We start from the raw sequence: 19051 nt of genomic DNA, 5'->3' as shown, positions 1-19051 counted from the left end.
AATAAATATATAAGTAAATATATAGCGTTCCGTAATCCAATGTATGTGCTCAAATAATTAATAGAATCACGTTGTAGAAATAAATATATACTTTCTCGGGGACGCAGTTCTTGGCAACTCGACAACTTGCACAAGTAAGCAATTGTTACAATTTATTCTCAAATTTTATCTTCTTGTATTCTGAATACGTTTTTGATACAATTTAAAACAATGATATTTTATGTATAGATACGTTATATACTCACAAGATATCCAAAAAAAATGCTTCCTATGCAGTGTCAGGCACACACAAATACAAGTTTCATTTTACTTAATTTATTACATTGACACACTGTATAAGAGAGATGGCTCTAATAAAATGATAATATAAACAAAAAAGACAAAGATAGTTTGTCACTTCCGCGCAGGTGTAAGCAAAAGTCACAAGAATTCACCAATTAAATATAAATAAACAAATAGTTGCCATGGCAATTGGCATAGACTAACGACACAGAAGGTTCAATTTTATAGATGTTACGTTTCCTGCACACGTAAACAAATGTGACAATTTCATTTACTAGGTATTTAATTATTATTATGAAGTTGTATTAAAATGAAAAAAACTTTTTTGGAGATATAACTGTATTAAGCATTTATTACTAGCTGTGGTGTTCGTTTTCGATCATCATCATTTCACCCGATAAACACCCACTGCTGAGCATAGTCCTCCTTATAGAACTCCATACGGACCGATCTTACGCTATTCGTTTCAAGGCAGTTCCCGGAATCCGTACAAGGTCATCACTCCAACTTGTAGGATATAATAATAGTGGTGCCTAGATGAAAAAAGTATGAAATAAAAAAGGATGAAGTATAAGCCTTTTTTATCTAAAACACAAATAAAATGTATGTTCAATAGCTATTTACAGAAAAGCAAATAGCATTTTTCGTCAGTAGCGATAATCTTTTCTTTAATGTATACGTATATTCAACATAATTTTTGCAAACAAACATTTTTGCCATCACGATTTCATTGTATATAATAAATAGATATATTTGTTAATTACATGCACTGTGTGGATTTAAATATAAAAATAATCAAGTATTTACCCAAATCGAAATTAATAAAATAGCCGTTCTATTTTCAATAATCGTATCTACATGATAATCTTTGAACACAGTGTGCGCTAGCTTTGTCACACTAGTGATTGAAGCAATGTTTTATCCCTTTCATTATTCCAATACAAGTGTCAAGCAAGTGTCATTCATTAATAATTGCAAATGTTATTTTTGCTCTAAAATTATAATATTTTAATACATTTACCTGTGATATGATATTCTTCTATCTTTCTTTATTTTACTATCGTAATTTGTGCACTTTCTGAACACACAAGAAGGCATTATTGATAATTTTAACGTTTATATCAGCATGTACGTTCGCTGTCACAAGTCAAAATCTGACTGATTCCACTGGTCCCAATTAGGACCAATTCACGGTTTACGTTTTGGTGCGTTGGTAACGTATCTACCTCTTGTTTCTATATATAATATCATTGATTTAAAACAATGTTTACCACGAGTAAACGCAATTAAATTTATAAATAACTAGGTTTCCGCCCGCGGCTTCGTCCGCGCAGTCAAAGAAAAACCCGCATAGTTCCCGTTCCCATGGGATTTCCGGGATTGCGTTATTTTCCCGGGATAAAAAGTAGCCTATGTTCTTTCTCGGGTAGTCGGGTATCAAAATATCTCCATACCAAATTTCATGAAAATTGGTTCAGTAGTTTAGGCGTGATTGAGTAACAGACAGACAGAGTTACAAGTTATAATATTAGTATGGATAGTATGGATTATTTGCAGTCCGTTTTACTTAATCAATGATAATGATTGTCCCACAACACAAGTTTTCGAAGGGGCCTTTGCGTGTTGGACCTGTGTCCCCACGTAAGCCTTCCAAAGGACCGGGTATCTTCCTTCTGATGGTACCCGAGTATTATGGAAATTATTTATCTTACAAGCAAGTTAAAAGAAAATGCCACCTCATTTAATATTCTAAGCTCTTATAGATATAAAATGTTCCACATTTTCATAGAATAATGGAATAATTACTACATATACATATAACATATCCATATATAAGAGCATTATCTTACAATCACTGGCGGAAGTAAATCCTTTGGTTCTGAGAAAATATGATCATACCGAGTGGCCTTATCGGATCAACCTCGAGGTAATTATCCTTACATGTAGAGCCTAGAGGAACTATTCAATTAGTGAGCTTTCAGAATACACGACTGTTTGTACTAAGCTAAAACATAGTTTTAATAAACACTAGGCAATTGCATTTAACATATTATATCTATACTAGCGGTCCGCCCCGGCTTCGCCCGTGGTACATATGAAAAATAGATGTTGGCCGATTCTCAGACTTACCCGATATGCACAGAAAATTTCATCAGAATCGGTCCAGCCGTTTCGGAGGAGTATGCAGACTAACATTGTGACACGAGAATTTTATATATATCTTTATATGTAGTCTATAGGACAATAAAGGGGTTATTCTTTACAAGACTCTGTACCTCTCGCTTGTATAGTATTTTTTTTTTACAAATTATTACAATTTATTTTATTTATAGATACCAGGATATGAGCTGTAATATTTTCTAACAATAAATTTCTTAAAGTTATACATCATGTATCATCATTAACATAAATCATTATTTGAACAAGGTATCATGTAAAACTAGAATATTATTTCATTGGGTACACTTGAACATAAAGCCACAACATGTGGTAAACAACCACAGATTCATAAACAACAATATAAAAAACGTTATGTAGCAATTAAACAGTGCCTACATACATTATATTACTTATATACAATCCTATACCACGGCTTAAATCAAGATTCAACCACGAAACCACAACATAAAGAAACAACATTTATTAAACCTCATTGATTTTTAACCTAAAAATATTTCGCTCAATATATTTTTTTTATCGACCAGACAAAAAACCCATTGGTTCCCGTTGTATGATGTATGTGTATGATAAAAAATAAATCGAAATGGAATTAGGGGGCGTCCATAAATTACGTGAGGTGATTTTAGTAAAATGTTTGTAGGTATTTTTCATAGAAAGTACCTACCTATATGTCATATGTTTTCATATGGTTTTCATAAAGTAATCTATTTCCGTAGCAAATTATAAAATTAATTAACATTAAGATGGGGATTTACCAGCTTTCGCTATAACGATACATAATACATAATATAAGGAAAATGATCACATTAATGCTATATATGTATAATTATGAAAATATTAACGCTCATCACGACACACGATCACGATTATTTTAATGACCTAGACGAATTGTGCATAGCTATACAGCTTAGTTCGTAATCTTTAGCGGAAATGCCTAAAATATTTTGCCCTCGACGATTATGAGAAGATTTTTATGACTTCTAAGACAGTGCAAAAATAATAAAATAAATGTTAGAATTGTGGACTTATTTTTTTAGGTACTTCGCGATTTTGCCTCCGCGAAATCTGAAGAATTCTTAATCAAGATTTCAGTCAATATTCTACGAATTCCAAACTTTGATGATGTGTATGCATTTTACTACCCTTCTACATTTCTCTTCGTACTTATTTTATAATTTTTTAAAAAGATGCACCTCAAAACCAAAAAATTCAAATTAAACAAACCACAAAAGGGAAGCGCCAAACAAATTATTTATCCTAATATACTAACACCACACTAACACAGACTGTGGTTTAAACAATTTATTGCTAAAATTCAATTTTCCTTATTGTATTACTAACACGTATCTATTATATTGCCATTGTTCAAGTCATTAATTATATGCTAAGCTCACAGATAAAATTTAAATGCTTGGTCGTTATTTAAATTGCCAACACAAAGGATTACAAGCATTTGTAAGAAATAATTCAGTCTTTAATCTGAAATAACGACGGATAGGAGTTTTCTAGTACATATATGAGTGTCTGTTTGTCTGTGTGTCAATATCACGATGTATCAATTTAACTTGCTTGAAGTGGTCATACAATCATACTTTTTATTTAATTCAAACTCAAACATTTCTTTATTCAATTAGACTACATCTAGAAGCACTTTTGAATCGTCATAACATAACAATTACCACTGATTTGGAAAGCAGTGTCTATGGAGAAGAACCGGCAAGAAACTCTAATAAAAATTATAATTAGTATTCCTTATAAGGGGGCGTCGGAAAAGCAGCGCTGTCTGAAACTTCTATCTGAAGCAATATTTAACCGTTATTAAATTTTAATTTTTAGCCCATTTATTTGCTGTGTTCTTTCAAAAACATCCAACATGAATTACTGCACTATTCACGTTTCTCTCTCACATATTCAAAGTCCATGATACTTCACACATGTAAATGCAATCCATTAGTGACCGTTAATCTCTTAGCGATGCATTAGCCTGTCATAACTAAGTATTAGTAACTAGTATGTACTCACTACTTACTACTTACTACATGCTTACTACTTTGCGATGGTAACGGTAGCTGCTGACAGGTTAAGATCGAAATTAATTTATACTAGGCTAATAATAGACTATTGTAATTTTTGTGCAAGAAAGTATAAACAAAACAGAATTAATTTTAAATTCCTTTTACTATAAAGAATAATACTGTCTAAAACATTGTTTAAGTATGTATGTATGTATATTTAATTAATGAGTAAACATTTATTTATGTATTAGTTGTTATCTATAGCATTTTGTAAACTTAACTTTACCATTCAAGAGAGTTTTTGATTTATGTACCTAATAGCTATTTTTAAACAACAAATATTTATATAATTCTAATTACAATTTCGCGGCTGCACCTAGGCACCAGATGAACCGGTTTGCGAAAGTTTCACTTTATAGTAGCTTGTACACTATGGCAGGTCAAAAGCTATTTATAGGCCCACAACTTCGTGGGCTTACACTGAATTTTGAAAATTGGACGAGAAGATATATGATCTACATTTTTTTCATTTTATTTACCTAAAGTAAAAAAAGTTGGTACAAGGAAATTTAATATATCATTGCTGGACTAATAGTTATTTAAGCCGTTTCTTCCAAGCAACCGATAAAAAGTAGGTCATACCTAATGTTTTTTTTTTACTATAAAATCAAAAAAACTATTTTTATTGATTTACATTTTTTGCCAATTGCAAGAAAAGGAATGGGCGAGAGCTAGATTCATGAAACATATCAACCAATTTCAATTTCGACAAAAAGGTGCAATGGACTTAAGCAAGAATAAGAAACACAGGGGTTGAAAATTAAGGGGTGCAGAACCATTTTAACAATGTTAAGGGTGCACATCTTGTTCTTTATGATAATGGTGTGTGTGCACTGTGCACCTTCAGTTTATAGTCAGGTAATGATGATAGCCCGAAGCAAAGATCCATTGAATACGCGACTGCATGTTATGTGAAGAATATTATTCGGATAACGATAAAAAGATTCATTAAGAGAACTGTGACTTCAAATTGAAATAAATTTAAACCTTCTATTTAAATTAAAACGCATTTATTTATAACTAGCTTTCCACCCGCAGCTTCGCCCGCGCAGTCAAAGAAAAACCCGCATAGTTCCCGTTCCCGTGGGATTGCCGGGATAAAACCTATCCTATGTCCCGGGGTAAAAAGTAGCCTATGTCCTTTCTCGGGTATCAAAATATCTCTGTACCAAATTTCATGCAAATTGGTTAAGTAGTTAAGGCGTGATTGAGTAACAGACAGACAGACAGACAGTTACTTTCGCATTTATAATATTAGTATGGATGCACTGTTCGTTACTTAATTGGCATTTGATTTTGGTTCTATTATGTTTTTAATTGTTTCATGAATATGGGGAAAAAGGTTACTTGCATTTCCTATATCCGATTCCAAAGAGTTGATCACGACTTTACTTCATAGAATCTTATACTACTATAGTACTACTAGCTGCGCTTCGCGGTTTCACCCGCGTGGCTTCGCTCCGGACTTAGCGTGATGATATAATATAGCTAATAGCCTTCCTCGATTATCTAGATTCTAGACTATCTAACACCGAAAGAATTTTTCAAATCAGACCAGTAGTTCCTGAGATTAGCGCGTTCAAACATTCAAACAAACGAACTCTTCAGCTTTATAATACTAGAAACAATATATTATTTCTATATATATTAAGCTCTTCAATGAGTTTCATCTTTATTAATATAGGTACATAGTTATATCACAAAGAAACAATCGTTTCGCGCCTACTATAGCCAATATTGCAAATAATATCTGGTTTCATACTTGTTTATATATTATTAAATGCGATTCCTATGACTTTCACTTTAATAATATAATGGTCCTGGTGATTGAGCGTGGGAGTCGCAATTTCTTGTACAGCTAAAATAAGCTAATTTATATTTGTATAATGCGCTGTTTATATTTTATTTTTCATTCATTATATACCTAAGTAGGTATCTAATAATCTATACTAATAATTAATATTATAGTTCTAACCTCAGGAACTACTGGTCCGATTTGAAAAATTCTTTCGGTGTTAGACATTTATCGAGGAAGGCTATTATAGGCTATATATCATCACGCTAAGACTAACATGAGCGGAGCAATGCGGGTGAAACCGCGCGGAACAGCTAGTAAATAATAACCACAGTGTAGGAGCGATTTATTTCAATTGAATAAGTTTAAAATGGTATCGATAAGTGTTATTATTTTTTTACATAATGAGCAGCATTTACATTTCAAACCCAAAACAAATTAATTTGTCATTATTTTTTTAATGATAAACACATGTTAGGTTAATTACTTATTGGACAATTATTAAACTATAAATTTGTGTCATGCTATCTACATTTTACAGCTAAACTTGTTTCGTAAAATAAAATCAATAGCACCATTTTTTACACTAAAGATTATAGTTATATAGATTTCTAGACCAAAAAAACAAATGACAAAAAACTACACAAAACATCAACCTTAATCTATACATTTGACATCTGTCATTAAAATTGCAAATGGCCGATGTTAAAATGTCAGTTGCAAAAATAAAAAATGTCATCTTTATGCCCCAGTTCACATTGACCTCATTGGAGATTTGATATTCAACCCAATAAGCAACTACTGTTTGTTATAGATACTAAGATTTCTAAATCATTTTTATCATTGTTTATCCGTCTAAACTGCCGCTACTGCCTTTTATTTTACACGTACATCAACGCACATATATTTTTAATGTAACCTAGTTCATGAGCTGATTTCTGTTAAAAATGTTTTTTTTATCATTTAAGTTTGTAATAAAGTCATCCTAAGATTTTTCAACCTAAACTTTTCATACGAAATAATTTGAATTATTATCCAAAGGCGGATATCTCTTATTTCCTAGCTAGCTAATCTGTAATTATTGCTATAGCCATAATACTACAACTTCCGGATGTTTAAAAAAGTTATGGCTCTGTTCAATTTATCTTCCGTTATTTTTAAAACTGCGCAACCAATAGAATTTTTGGAAATTTAACCGATTTAGATAAATTTCCAATACTATAATTACAGTATGTTTGTAAATTTTGAAACAAAGGCTAAAAAATCCTGAGAAGATCCTGATCTAAAATTTTTACTTTTATTTAAAAAAACACATTGTCTTTTGATTGTCTTCTTCCTGTTGTCTCTGGCTTATTTTTTAATTAATTAATTACAAGAACCTTAGTATTATGATATACTCATAATCATCTAAAACTGTATAACATTATATTGAAAAAAAAAATAGCTAGGGTTGCCACAAAAATCTTAACAGACAAATTCGCGAGAACCGGCTAGTAAATACCTAAGGTAAATACATATGCGTTTCGGAAGCGACAAGTGACAGACCTTGGCACGGTTGTTATTTGGCCACAGGCGATATTTTGTTTACAAACAGTACTATAGGAACGTGTTTTAAAGGTTACAACTTACAATTATTAATTTCTGAGGCACGCATTTTTACACACACGTGAGGAACGCAATGCGTAATTGCATTAAGGGTTGCCGATTAATTATTATTAAAGGTCAATTAACAAACAAGAATAAAGAGTATCTATGACAACGACTTGATTTCATGTAAACTATTGTATTCCCATAGTAAGTTTCAAATATTATGTTGTTTTCAGGAAAGGATTCAGGAAGATTGTAAGATATTTGAGCATAACTTAAATAATAATTGCGTAAACTCAAACTCAAACTCAATGGATCATATTCACAGATCATATTTAACAAATAGGTACTTTTATTTGTATAAAAAAAATTAAAACAATGAAACAATAAAATTATAAAAACCATGAAGGTATTATAACAGTCACTATTTATTATTTAGCAAATTAGCAGCTTTTAGCAGTTGATAATTTAGTTTGTCCACTGCAAAATAAACATATGCCAATTCAAAGCCAATTGATCCTAAGCTACCAATACCCGGAAGTATTTACTTCAACAATGAAAACCACACTCACTGTCAGTTAAGCGGAAACTAGGTATTACGTAGGTATTGGAATAGGCGCGTTTATTTTCAAAATGGCCGTCCGCCAAAACGCATACGTCACACGGGCGCGACTGATCCAGCGCGAATATTGCAAATGTATTTATAAATGGCGGGAAGTCACGAGCCGATCGCATACAGATAGAGAGTTAAATGTACTAAATAATTACAGTATGTGATTTAATAATAATATGATTTAAAATATCTATGGATATTAACTTTGGAACTGTTTGTTTGTTATACATTTGTAGGACAGAATATCTATTGTGTATTTCATTAGCTGGGTCCACACCGGACGATCCAGTGATCCCGCGATCCGCGATCCAGGATCGCGGAGCATGGATCGTGGATCATGTTAGGCCGATCCACTTTAAAAACTTGCGATCCAAAATATGCGCTCCAAGTGATCCTAAGGCGATCCGTGATTCAGCCAGTCTAACTCTTGTACGATATGGAGTCACACGTACAACGGCGGCGTCTTGCCGTTGCTGCAGTAACTTTTATTATACTGAAATGTTTGCGAAAGAAATAAAAAAAAAGAAATCGACGGTTTTGGGTGAAACAACTTTACAAAAATCGATTGGAATCTGGGACTCAGCTGTACGCAGAGTTAGTTTCAGATGAAGTGGAACACAATTTTGCAAGAATGAATGCTAATCAATTTGAGATATTGTGTTCATTATTGGATAACAAGCTAAGAAAGAATGATACAAATTATATTTTCTTCAGATTTTCGACCGACTTCCCCATTTCGCAAGAAATATGACGCCATGCATCATCCCTGACACCTCTATTTGTGTAATTCGAATCCTTGGGATCCCATAAACATGGAAATTTTTTGTACAAAGATATCAGACGGCGACTTTCCGAGATATCCATGACTTTCTGAGGTGAGGTGGATCGCGCGAACCAAAACACAACCGTCCACACACACCGCCCGCATCTTTGGATCGCGCGCCTGCCGCGCGCGATCGGATCGCGGTGGATCGTCCGGTGTGGACCCAGCTATTGATCTAATTCACTTTAAGTTCATGAATATGGAAGCAATATTTTATGAACAGTATACATAACAATAACGTAAGGTTGAGTACACACTACATATACAGGTCGCGTCAAGTAAAAATAACGCTGACGGATGGCTGGGCATTGGCGATTTATCGGTCTATTTGGTGTTATGAGGTGGTTATAAGAATAACAAATAGGTAATTGCGAAGCCACGATTCGCGAGCCTAGTTCAAAAATAAAATAATCGGCACATAGCTTTCGTGCAAAACTCGATCCCATGTGCAAACACACCCCATCACTTTCATCCAGCGTTCTTTTTACGTGACGCGTACTGTACCACTTTTTTATTGGTCTGTGGTTGAGAAGATAGGTAGGTAATAATTATTTTCATAATGATAGCTTTGAAGCAAAAGATGTTTAACAATTTAAGATATTCATATTCGGAAGATTCGAAAAAATGTAGCAAAAATTTAATGAAAATATCTTACCTGTAAAATTCCTTGGGAACGATTTCTCTGTTTTAGCCATGGCTTGGAATGACTCTGCAACAAAAAAACGTAAATGAGCACAAATATACACTTCTCAATACAAACACGGTCAGTACGAGTCACTAGTTCATGCTAATTTATGTGCAAATTTGACAGCTGATATTGACATGCTGTGTCGAAAATACCGGTCATATAACAATTCGTTTTAATTTGTGACGCGCGAGTGGGCTTCATTATCTATTTGTATTCAAATCGTTTAAATCCTTTGAAATTTTTTGCCCGTTATGTGTTGAGGACTTAGAACCGGACCTAGGACAAATAAATTACAATGTTAACTAAAATAATACTCAGTACTTATATTGATTACTGAGAGTAAAAGCTTTAATATGCTTTCGATTCGTCGTAGCCTGTGGTCTTAGCCATGACAATATATCAAATAAAGACAAGACATTAAATACAAGACAATAAATATAGTTAAATACAACAGAAGTACAACAGTAACAGCTTTTCTCTAATTTTTCCTTTGACACAAAAAATAATACGTCATTGAAAGTCAACGATTTATTGTGCTATTGATATACGATTTTTAATTATCACCTAGGTATTGTTTGTAAAATATTTATATGGAGTGGAAAAAATGAAATCATAGGTAATTTTAATACAATAACGTGATAAAGATAATTTCTTACTATGATTGTTGTCATGTTTTATATTAACTGGTTAAAAAATGATATACACACATACATACATATAATAATATATAGAATATACATGTGGCCAACATGTGGCACGACTAATCAATCTAGAGTCGTTTCCGATACAACACTTTAAATGCCTATTTATATAAATAAATGAATCTATCATGTTATTCCAGACGAATATTCTACATTATGTACTATGTAGTAGCGTCATAAAAATCTAGTGATATGTTTTAGCTCATAAAATGTGACGTCACATCTGTAGATCACTTCCAATGAAGGCGGATTGTTATCTAGGCTAATCACATCTTGGACACTTCAATTCGCTCGTAAGAAACATACCTAGTTTAAAGACCATACTATTTAACAAACGCGTGTGAAAGTTACTATACAATTACGTATTGTCTATGGTAACAGAGTGAATAGACTATAGAGTAACTACTAAATATATAGTCTATATCCGATATTGGCAATAGAGATTAGATTCTAAAAACAGACCAAAGATGCAGCCAAATATGTACGGAGATAATATTATGTATGGATAAGAAACGAAATAAACAACCAGTACTTCATTGTTATATTATATAGAAAGTACCACTATAATCGTTTGAAATTTTTAAGGTGTTTATCCTACTTAGGGCTGATTTTTCAATCCTTGGATATGACTTATTCGTCGAATAACGTATTAAAGTACCATTTCAAAAATGTATTGTAATTATCCGTATTTGACAATTTACAGGTGACTTTTTAGTATGTTCGTGTAATATTTTATTGGACAGATAAATTTTAACCAAGGATTAAAAAATCGGCTCTAAAACAAATTGTATTTTTATTGTAAATAATAGTATACCTAGATAAACATATTTGTGAATGATCGTGCATTGCATTTATTGTTACTCTTAACCGAATTTATAGAATAAATTAGAATAATTAAAGAGTTTTGTTTAAACAAAAATGCAAGAATGCGATATAAATTAACGTCACCACGCGTTGTATTTGAATTTTAAATACTCGACTTTGTACGTATATTGCTTAATTCATAACAAAAGAATAATATTGTGTATTACCATGGATTTCTTTTGATTTAACATTTGTCTTCGTCTGAATTAAAGAAAAGGTATATTATCTAAAATCAGCATTTTTGCATATGATTTTAGAATTTTAATTATACTAGCTTTCCGCCCGCGGCTTCGCCCGCGTTTTGAAAGAAAAACCCGCATAGTGTCCGTGCCCGTGAGATTTCCGGAGAAACCTATCCTGTGTTAATCCAAGTTACCCTCTATATGTGTACTAAATTTAATTGTAATCGGTTCATTAGTATTTGCGTGAAAGAGTAACAAACACACACACACACACATCCTCACAAACAAGTTATGCAAGTATGCTAACGCATAAGCTAATGTCAATAAGTTTACCACATATTTATTTAAATGCTTAACAACTAGATATATCTTGAATTATATATTATTAATTATTAAAACGATTACATCTTCATATACTTGTATCTTGTATGTGTATAGAAATATTAGTATTATTTCAAACTAAGTTTCAACCAGTCTGGCTTTACAGTCACCGATCATAACGGATCCCTGTCATTTAGACATCATTCACATCAAATAATCAAAGTCGGTCAAAAAGTGGGTTATAGTTTTTCAATTACAACTTTAGAATGAATTTATTTTATCCTATTGTAGAATTAATTTATACGAGACACCTGTCAGTATATCTGAAGCATTTTTTATTTGAAACTAGCTGTGCCCTGCGATTCACCCGCGAACTAATTATTTTAGTCACCTTTTTAAAGGTGCCAAAAAAATAGCCTACGTTGAATAGTTATTTGACTATTTTCATTTTAATATGGCTGGACCTCATATTTGTATAACACCTTGTATTGTACTTACCCATGTTCATGGAATAAAATATTTCAATTTGAATTTGAATTAAATTTCACCTAGATCGGTGCTGTGGTCTTGCCGTGAAGTGTTACGGACAGACAGACATTCTTACAAATAATATTAGTATGAGTGGATTGGTTGCAAATTTACAATGGTCGGTTACGTAGGCGATTATGTAATAGAAGTAACATTTATTCTGCGGTTAAATCGAATTTGTGATAACATTTAATTACTTATATTATGTACAAATATTTGCGCAAGTTTTTTTGAACTAAATAACAGACAATGAATTAATATTCTGCAGATGTTTTTATTCACGAATACCTTATTACCTTAGTTTCGATTCGCAAAAAGGTTGCACTTTACAAGAATCAAGGAGCATTATTTAACTACGTGCACAGAAATTAAACCTTGTAATTTATCTATAAATCAATACGAGTCTATTCCTACAAAAAATATGATTGTATTATCGTTTAAGTTCTATAGAAGAAAATCGTATGAAACATTTGAATTTTTTTTTACCTAGGTATATACATATAAGTACTAAAAATTGGCTGTATTCTCTATAGTCTATAACTAGCAGCAGTACGTAAAAACTCTTGAACGTGTGTTCTTATTTTGCACATAAAATATTCTAAACAGTACAACGCAACGTAATAAATTTTGCGACACACGAGTCACAAATTTTCCATGAGGTATGTAGATGTACCTACATAATATTATACTTATTCGAAATATGGCCAAAAGTTTGCATATTTTTATGTAAGTATAGTTTTTATTAAATGTAAAACATATTTAACCAACAGTAATGATGTCGATCATTTGAGACATAGATCAGACCAACCCGCTAAAAATATACCTACCATCGTGAGTGAATTTGTACATTTTTTACATTACTTATAGGTAACTAGCTTACCGCCCGCGGCTTCGCTCGCTTTGACTTAAACCTAATAAATTATATACTAAAACCTTCCTCTTGAATCACTCTGTCTATTAAAAAAACCGCATCAAAATCCGTTGCGTAGTTTGAAAGATTTAAGCATACAAAGGGACATAGGGACAGAGAAAGTGACTTTGTTTTATACTATGTAGTGATATTTTTGGATTATTGCTACGTTTTGCGATTGTTATTTTCTAGTATATTACGCTATTTATTTAATTTTCATTACAATTCAATAATAAAATCTTTCTTTCAATAAATTTACTACGAACAAATTAAAAAAACATTTTACATAACATCATTAATAATTATTACACATAAAAATCGCACTGTAAGTATGTATAGCGCACGTGGCGAAAACCTACATGTTCATTATTTCGGTGTTTCAAGGTCACACACACCCACTCAGTTTATGTATCATAGTAGGGTTGGCAACGACATTCGATTACATTGTCGATACATTCATTCAGTACTTTACTACATTTGATACAGGCTAGCTATACCACATGTTATACTCTATTATGTATGTCTAAAAATCGTATTCGTATTTCGTCGTCGATTATAATATTTAAAAAGTTTATATAATGGACGATCATTGGTATAAGTATACTTATATTATATACATATAACAGTTATAAAACGTCGAATGTTTTTATTATTTAGATTTTAAATTTATGGGTTTAAGTACTTCTTATTGTTATATTTTTGCAAATATAATTAAGTAGGTAGGTATCTTCCGCAAAAAGTTTAAACAATCGTAAATGACAAATGAAGTTAATACTTATTTTCATTTTGTTTTTTGGTAGATTTAAAACTTAAAATAACAATTACATTTTATGTCGGTAACATAATATGATTAATAAAGTGTGTAGTTTGAACTTTGAACTACAAATCATCTCAGTTTAATCCCATAAGAGAAAAAAAGATAATTGTCTTCGGTTTTATAAAAATTAATCATAAGAATGATTTGAAAGACTTCGTGTAATTTACTAAAAATGATTTTTATTAATTACAAAAGTTTTGATGTGAATAAAAATAACAGAATACTGAATATATCTATGTAATATATGTACATAAAATGATTTTATGGTAAATACAGAAAACGTATGAAATGAACCTTACGTAGGTACATTCTTAATGGAAAACAGACGACGTCATGTGCAAAAAGCTATACCATAAATGTTTACAGAGCTTCAACAAAACAAACAATAATATTATTGCCCTGGGAGCGGTCACACCTTTGTTTCTAGACCTAAGCTAGGTGTATATACATTGTTGGCTTTACAGCCTATGCGTGTTAATAGACTATTAAGATAATGGAGTTATGACCTATGATACTGTACCCATACAATCTCTAGTCTACTAGGATAAAAAGAGAAAATATGACACGTAATACTCTGATGGTATGAAAATGAAAGCAAAAAAGTGTAATGATAATCCTCAACCCTTTAATTGTTACTCTATATCTTAATTAAATGCACTTTAAGTACCCAGGTACATCAGGTAAATTGAAACATTCAATTTACGCACGATAGAACGAAAAAGTTTAACGACATGTGATATCTATAAAGTTGTACTCGACCATTATGGAGGATTAGGGCCTAAATCCTAGACTAGACCATGGTAATACTAGCTATATTAATTACCCTAGCCCTCTAATAACATGTTATAGGTACGCAACAGTGGGAAAAACACGGCTTGCACAGCTTTGAACAAAACTCTATATGTATTCTCCTATGAAGTTCTAGTTCATTCTTCTTTTGATGGTAACAAATCATACTAACTACTATAAAATGTCTCACACACGATTGACAAAGAATTGACAAAAAATCTGGTCAATAATGGGACATTTCCGATATTCATGGTATCTTCTCAAACTTTCCCTGCAAAAAGGTTAACAAATTTAACTTTGTATCAGCTAATACCTAATTGTTAACCCGCTCGCGTGTTACAACGGCATTCCCATTGTATTGTGAGCACATCCTTATAATAAATCGCACCTTGACAACTCCTGACATTTATAACATGTTTTATCGTTTGTTGCAGGTAGACTGTCAGTCAGTCAGTCAGTCACTGATAAACTCTGGAATAACGTCCATACTAATTTTATGAGAAAGTAGTTAGTAGTAGAAATAGGGTCATTGCGCCTGTTCGCGTCCACCTGCCTATTCGCGTCCATTTTGCGGACATCTTTTAGAAAATTCACGAATATAAGTATACTTTAAGTAAAATTGTAATAAGAAAAATTTCAGATAATACCTCAATGTATAAGAGACATGCACACATATTCAAAATATGCCTGCGGACCGCCTATCCTATTAAAAAAAAATATTTAATTTTGGCTATTAAACGAGAGAGCTAAAACGCGCGGGATTTTGAAAAAAAAATAGTGCGCAGCGTCGCATTTGACGGTAAGTATCTTATTGTTAAATGTGAATTTTTGAATATGTGACTGTTTCTTTACTTTGCTAACAAAACATGGAATAGTATGGATTATAAATCAGCTTATTTCTTTTACAATTAATAGCTAAAATAAGGTGGACGCGAATTACTACACCGAATTTGTACAACTTCCATTTTGCGTCCACGGTGGGCGCAAACTATACCTATAGTGCATAACAATAGAACATATTGCGTCCACATTGTTTTTCATTACGTAGCAATGAATTGTTTGTTAAAATATGTAATTTAAAATAGATTGTAAATTTTTGACTAAGACCACAAGTTGATAATTTAAATTTTCATTCAAATTAGCAAATTTTGATGCTATTTTTTCATTTTATAAGGGGTATTCTGTGAATGAGACTTGATCATCAATTCGATATCCGTCCGTCTGTATGTCCGTCTGCCGGTCTTTCTTTCTGTCAAGTCCCTTTTTCTCAGTAACGCGTGGAGGTATAAAGCTGAATACTCAAATCTACAGTCCCTTGAAGCAGTGAAAAAATCAAACTTATAAGCAAAAGATACAGCCGTTTATGCTGCAAATTTTCGCTGAATTGCAACTGAAATCAGCAGATTGAATTGATGCTGAAAATTGGTACGAAGCAACGTCTTATAGCACAAATAAGGGAAACATTGAAAAAAATAATCATTTACAGTTAAAACATACGAAAAAAAACAGGTTAATACGGAAGCCTCGATGTGCAAGTCCCACTCGCATTTGGCCGGTTTTTATTATATAGCTATATTCGTAAATAAATAATTCATTAAAATCTAATTATTATTTGCATTTATCTGATAAAATATTACCCAATACATTCTTAATTCCTTTTCTAAGCTGGTGGACGCGAACTGGCCCACAGGTGGACGCAAACTGGAATTTTTGGACGCGAACTGGGTAAAACGCCTAATTCTGCTATTTGTCTAGATAAATAAAAACCACATGATATTTCCAACACAATCGAAAGTAAATCTTAAAATAGACTATGTAATGAACACGTCACATAAATTTTGCGTTGAAATTTGTTCTGGAACATTTTTATTTTCTCCTTCAAACTTTCCAACTGCACTAAGTGGACGCGAACTGGCGCAATTACCCTAGTAGTTTTTTTTTGCATTTACGACTGAAACTGATTTGAATAATTTTTGGTACCTACCTAATATATGTTGATCCCCAAAGTACCTAGAGGATATAATATTGCTAATTGCAATGAAGATGTATGATTGTTGTGAATTCATGGAATTAACGTTCCATCATTGCTTCTACATATTACAATTTTCAAGTGAGAAAACTGGGAGCGGCACCCTAGTCAACTTAGTATGTAGCCTGTATAACCTAGGTATTATGTAAACACAGAATACTAAATAGTTTCACGTAGGTATTACAACTTACAAGTCAAGCAGATTCGTCAAGTAACGGTATGCGCATGAACAGACGCCGAACATAAAACTTCAGAATACTGATTTCATCTACAAAAGTTATGACCCAAGTTTATGATGTCTGTCTGGTAAATCTTTATATTTTTTCAAGTCTGTTTTGCATGTAACAATTCCTTTTTTGTTTAAAATTGTAAGCTTTTTAAACTTAAATAAGTTAGGAACTATATTACAGATTAGGTACCTACTAATTTTTTTCTTATTTAATTAAAACCTCAGAACAAAAACTCACGTTTGCACATTTGCCAAAGTAAGTACAAAAGACAAGTAAATAATCAAAGGTACAAAAATATTAAGTTATTAACCGACTTCAACAGTCAACAGTTTTGCAATTCTAATTTCAGAACATTGTTTATCAGAAATACCTACGCCTAAGTATATATACCTACCTACTATTAAAAAAAGTCGTTATTGTACAGACTAATAAAAAAATGTAATAAAATAAAGGCAATAGATTAAAACGAATAGGTACAATATTAGAAAAAATTACTTTTCCAAATTGTCCGAACTTGCACTAATCAATTTTTTCAGGTATTATTAAATTACATTAATAATCACAATTCGAAATTTCACAGCCCTACTTCAAGGATTGCAGAAACAGCAAGTAAGCAACCTAGGTATTATAGGATTTATCATTTATATTATGTAAATGTCTTCTTTAACCGACTTCAAAAAAAGGAGAAGTTTCTCAATTCGGCCGGTATATTTTTTATTAATTATTTTTGTTGTAAGAAACATCATAGGTACATGCATTTAATATATTTTATTGAAGTTGTACGTACGAAGGTACCTATATAGAAAATTATCACATAAATACATGAAGAATTAATGTGATTCTTTTCTTTTTTCATTTAAAAAATAAATATCCACCAATAGTCAATGCAATTACTAAAGAGAAGTAAGGATAATCCATGTTGAAATAATACCTATTTTACAGTAAGGTAAGCACCCTCGTAAAATACCGGGTGCCCGCACTGTAGGATCACAGCTGTTAATAATGTTACACGATTTTCGTTTTTATTCCCCGCATATAAAATCCGTATTAAATTACTCGTATTGTAAGGACTTAACAACGGGTGATTAATCGGTGGTATTAAACGCAGACTATTCCAGTATTAAAAAAAATGATGCGAAACAACGCATGTAATCATGTAAGTAAGGAATTTATAACTTAAATACCTATTTAAAATTAAAGTTATTCTTATTATAATGTACATGATATTATTATTTTATTCATGTTTATGTATTTTAAAATATATATTTACTAGACGTGTCGCAAATGGCTGGAAAGTGAAAACTAAGAAGTAATACTGTTACATTACTCACCGTTAAATTATTTAACACACTAATATAGATGAAACACACTAAACCAAAACTAAAAACACATTTATAAATAATATTAATTAAACCTACAATTGAATAAAACTTATAGCGAAGTTTTTAAGTAATAAATATATGAGCCTAAGTTAATGTGATCGAAAACGCGGATGGACAAAGATGCACACCCTTCTCCAGCAAGCGCAGAAACCCGACTAATGCGACCTCACGCGACGAACGCTCAAAATACTTTTGAATGGATTACGTTCCGTTCCAATAATGGTTTCATTCAACAAGAAATTAATTAGGTAACT

General features: G+C 31.9%; 1 protein-coding gene across 2 annotated transcripts in view; it reads right to left on the bottom strand.

The window, feature by feature from the left end:
• LOC123697833 (sialin) overlaps nt 1–18956 on the bottom strand; it is a 51538-nt gene extending 32582 nt beyond the window's left edge. For both annotated transcript variants that reach the window (XM_045644396.1, XM_045644397.1), the window contains exons 1-2: nt 18747–18956; nt 10012–10065 (exon numbers count right to left, since the gene is read on the bottom strand). In XM_045644396.1, coding sequence (XP_045500352.1) covers nt 10012–10051 — 40 coding nt within the window. In that variant the 5' untranslated portion in view covers nt 10052–10065; nt 18747–18956. The remainder of the gene's footprint in view (nt 1–10011; nt 10066–18746) is intronic.
• Between the last annotated feature and the right edge of the window lie 95 nt (nt 18957–19051).

This window comes from Colias croceus, chromosome 15, assembly GCF_905220415.1.
Source record: "Colias croceus chromosome 15, ilColCroc2.1".
NCBI lineage: Eukaryota > Metazoa > Arthropoda > Insecta > Lepidoptera > Pieridae > Colias > Colias croceus.
Note: the sequence above shows the minus strand (reverse complement) of the source record. Positions and strands in the feature narration are given on the sequence as shown.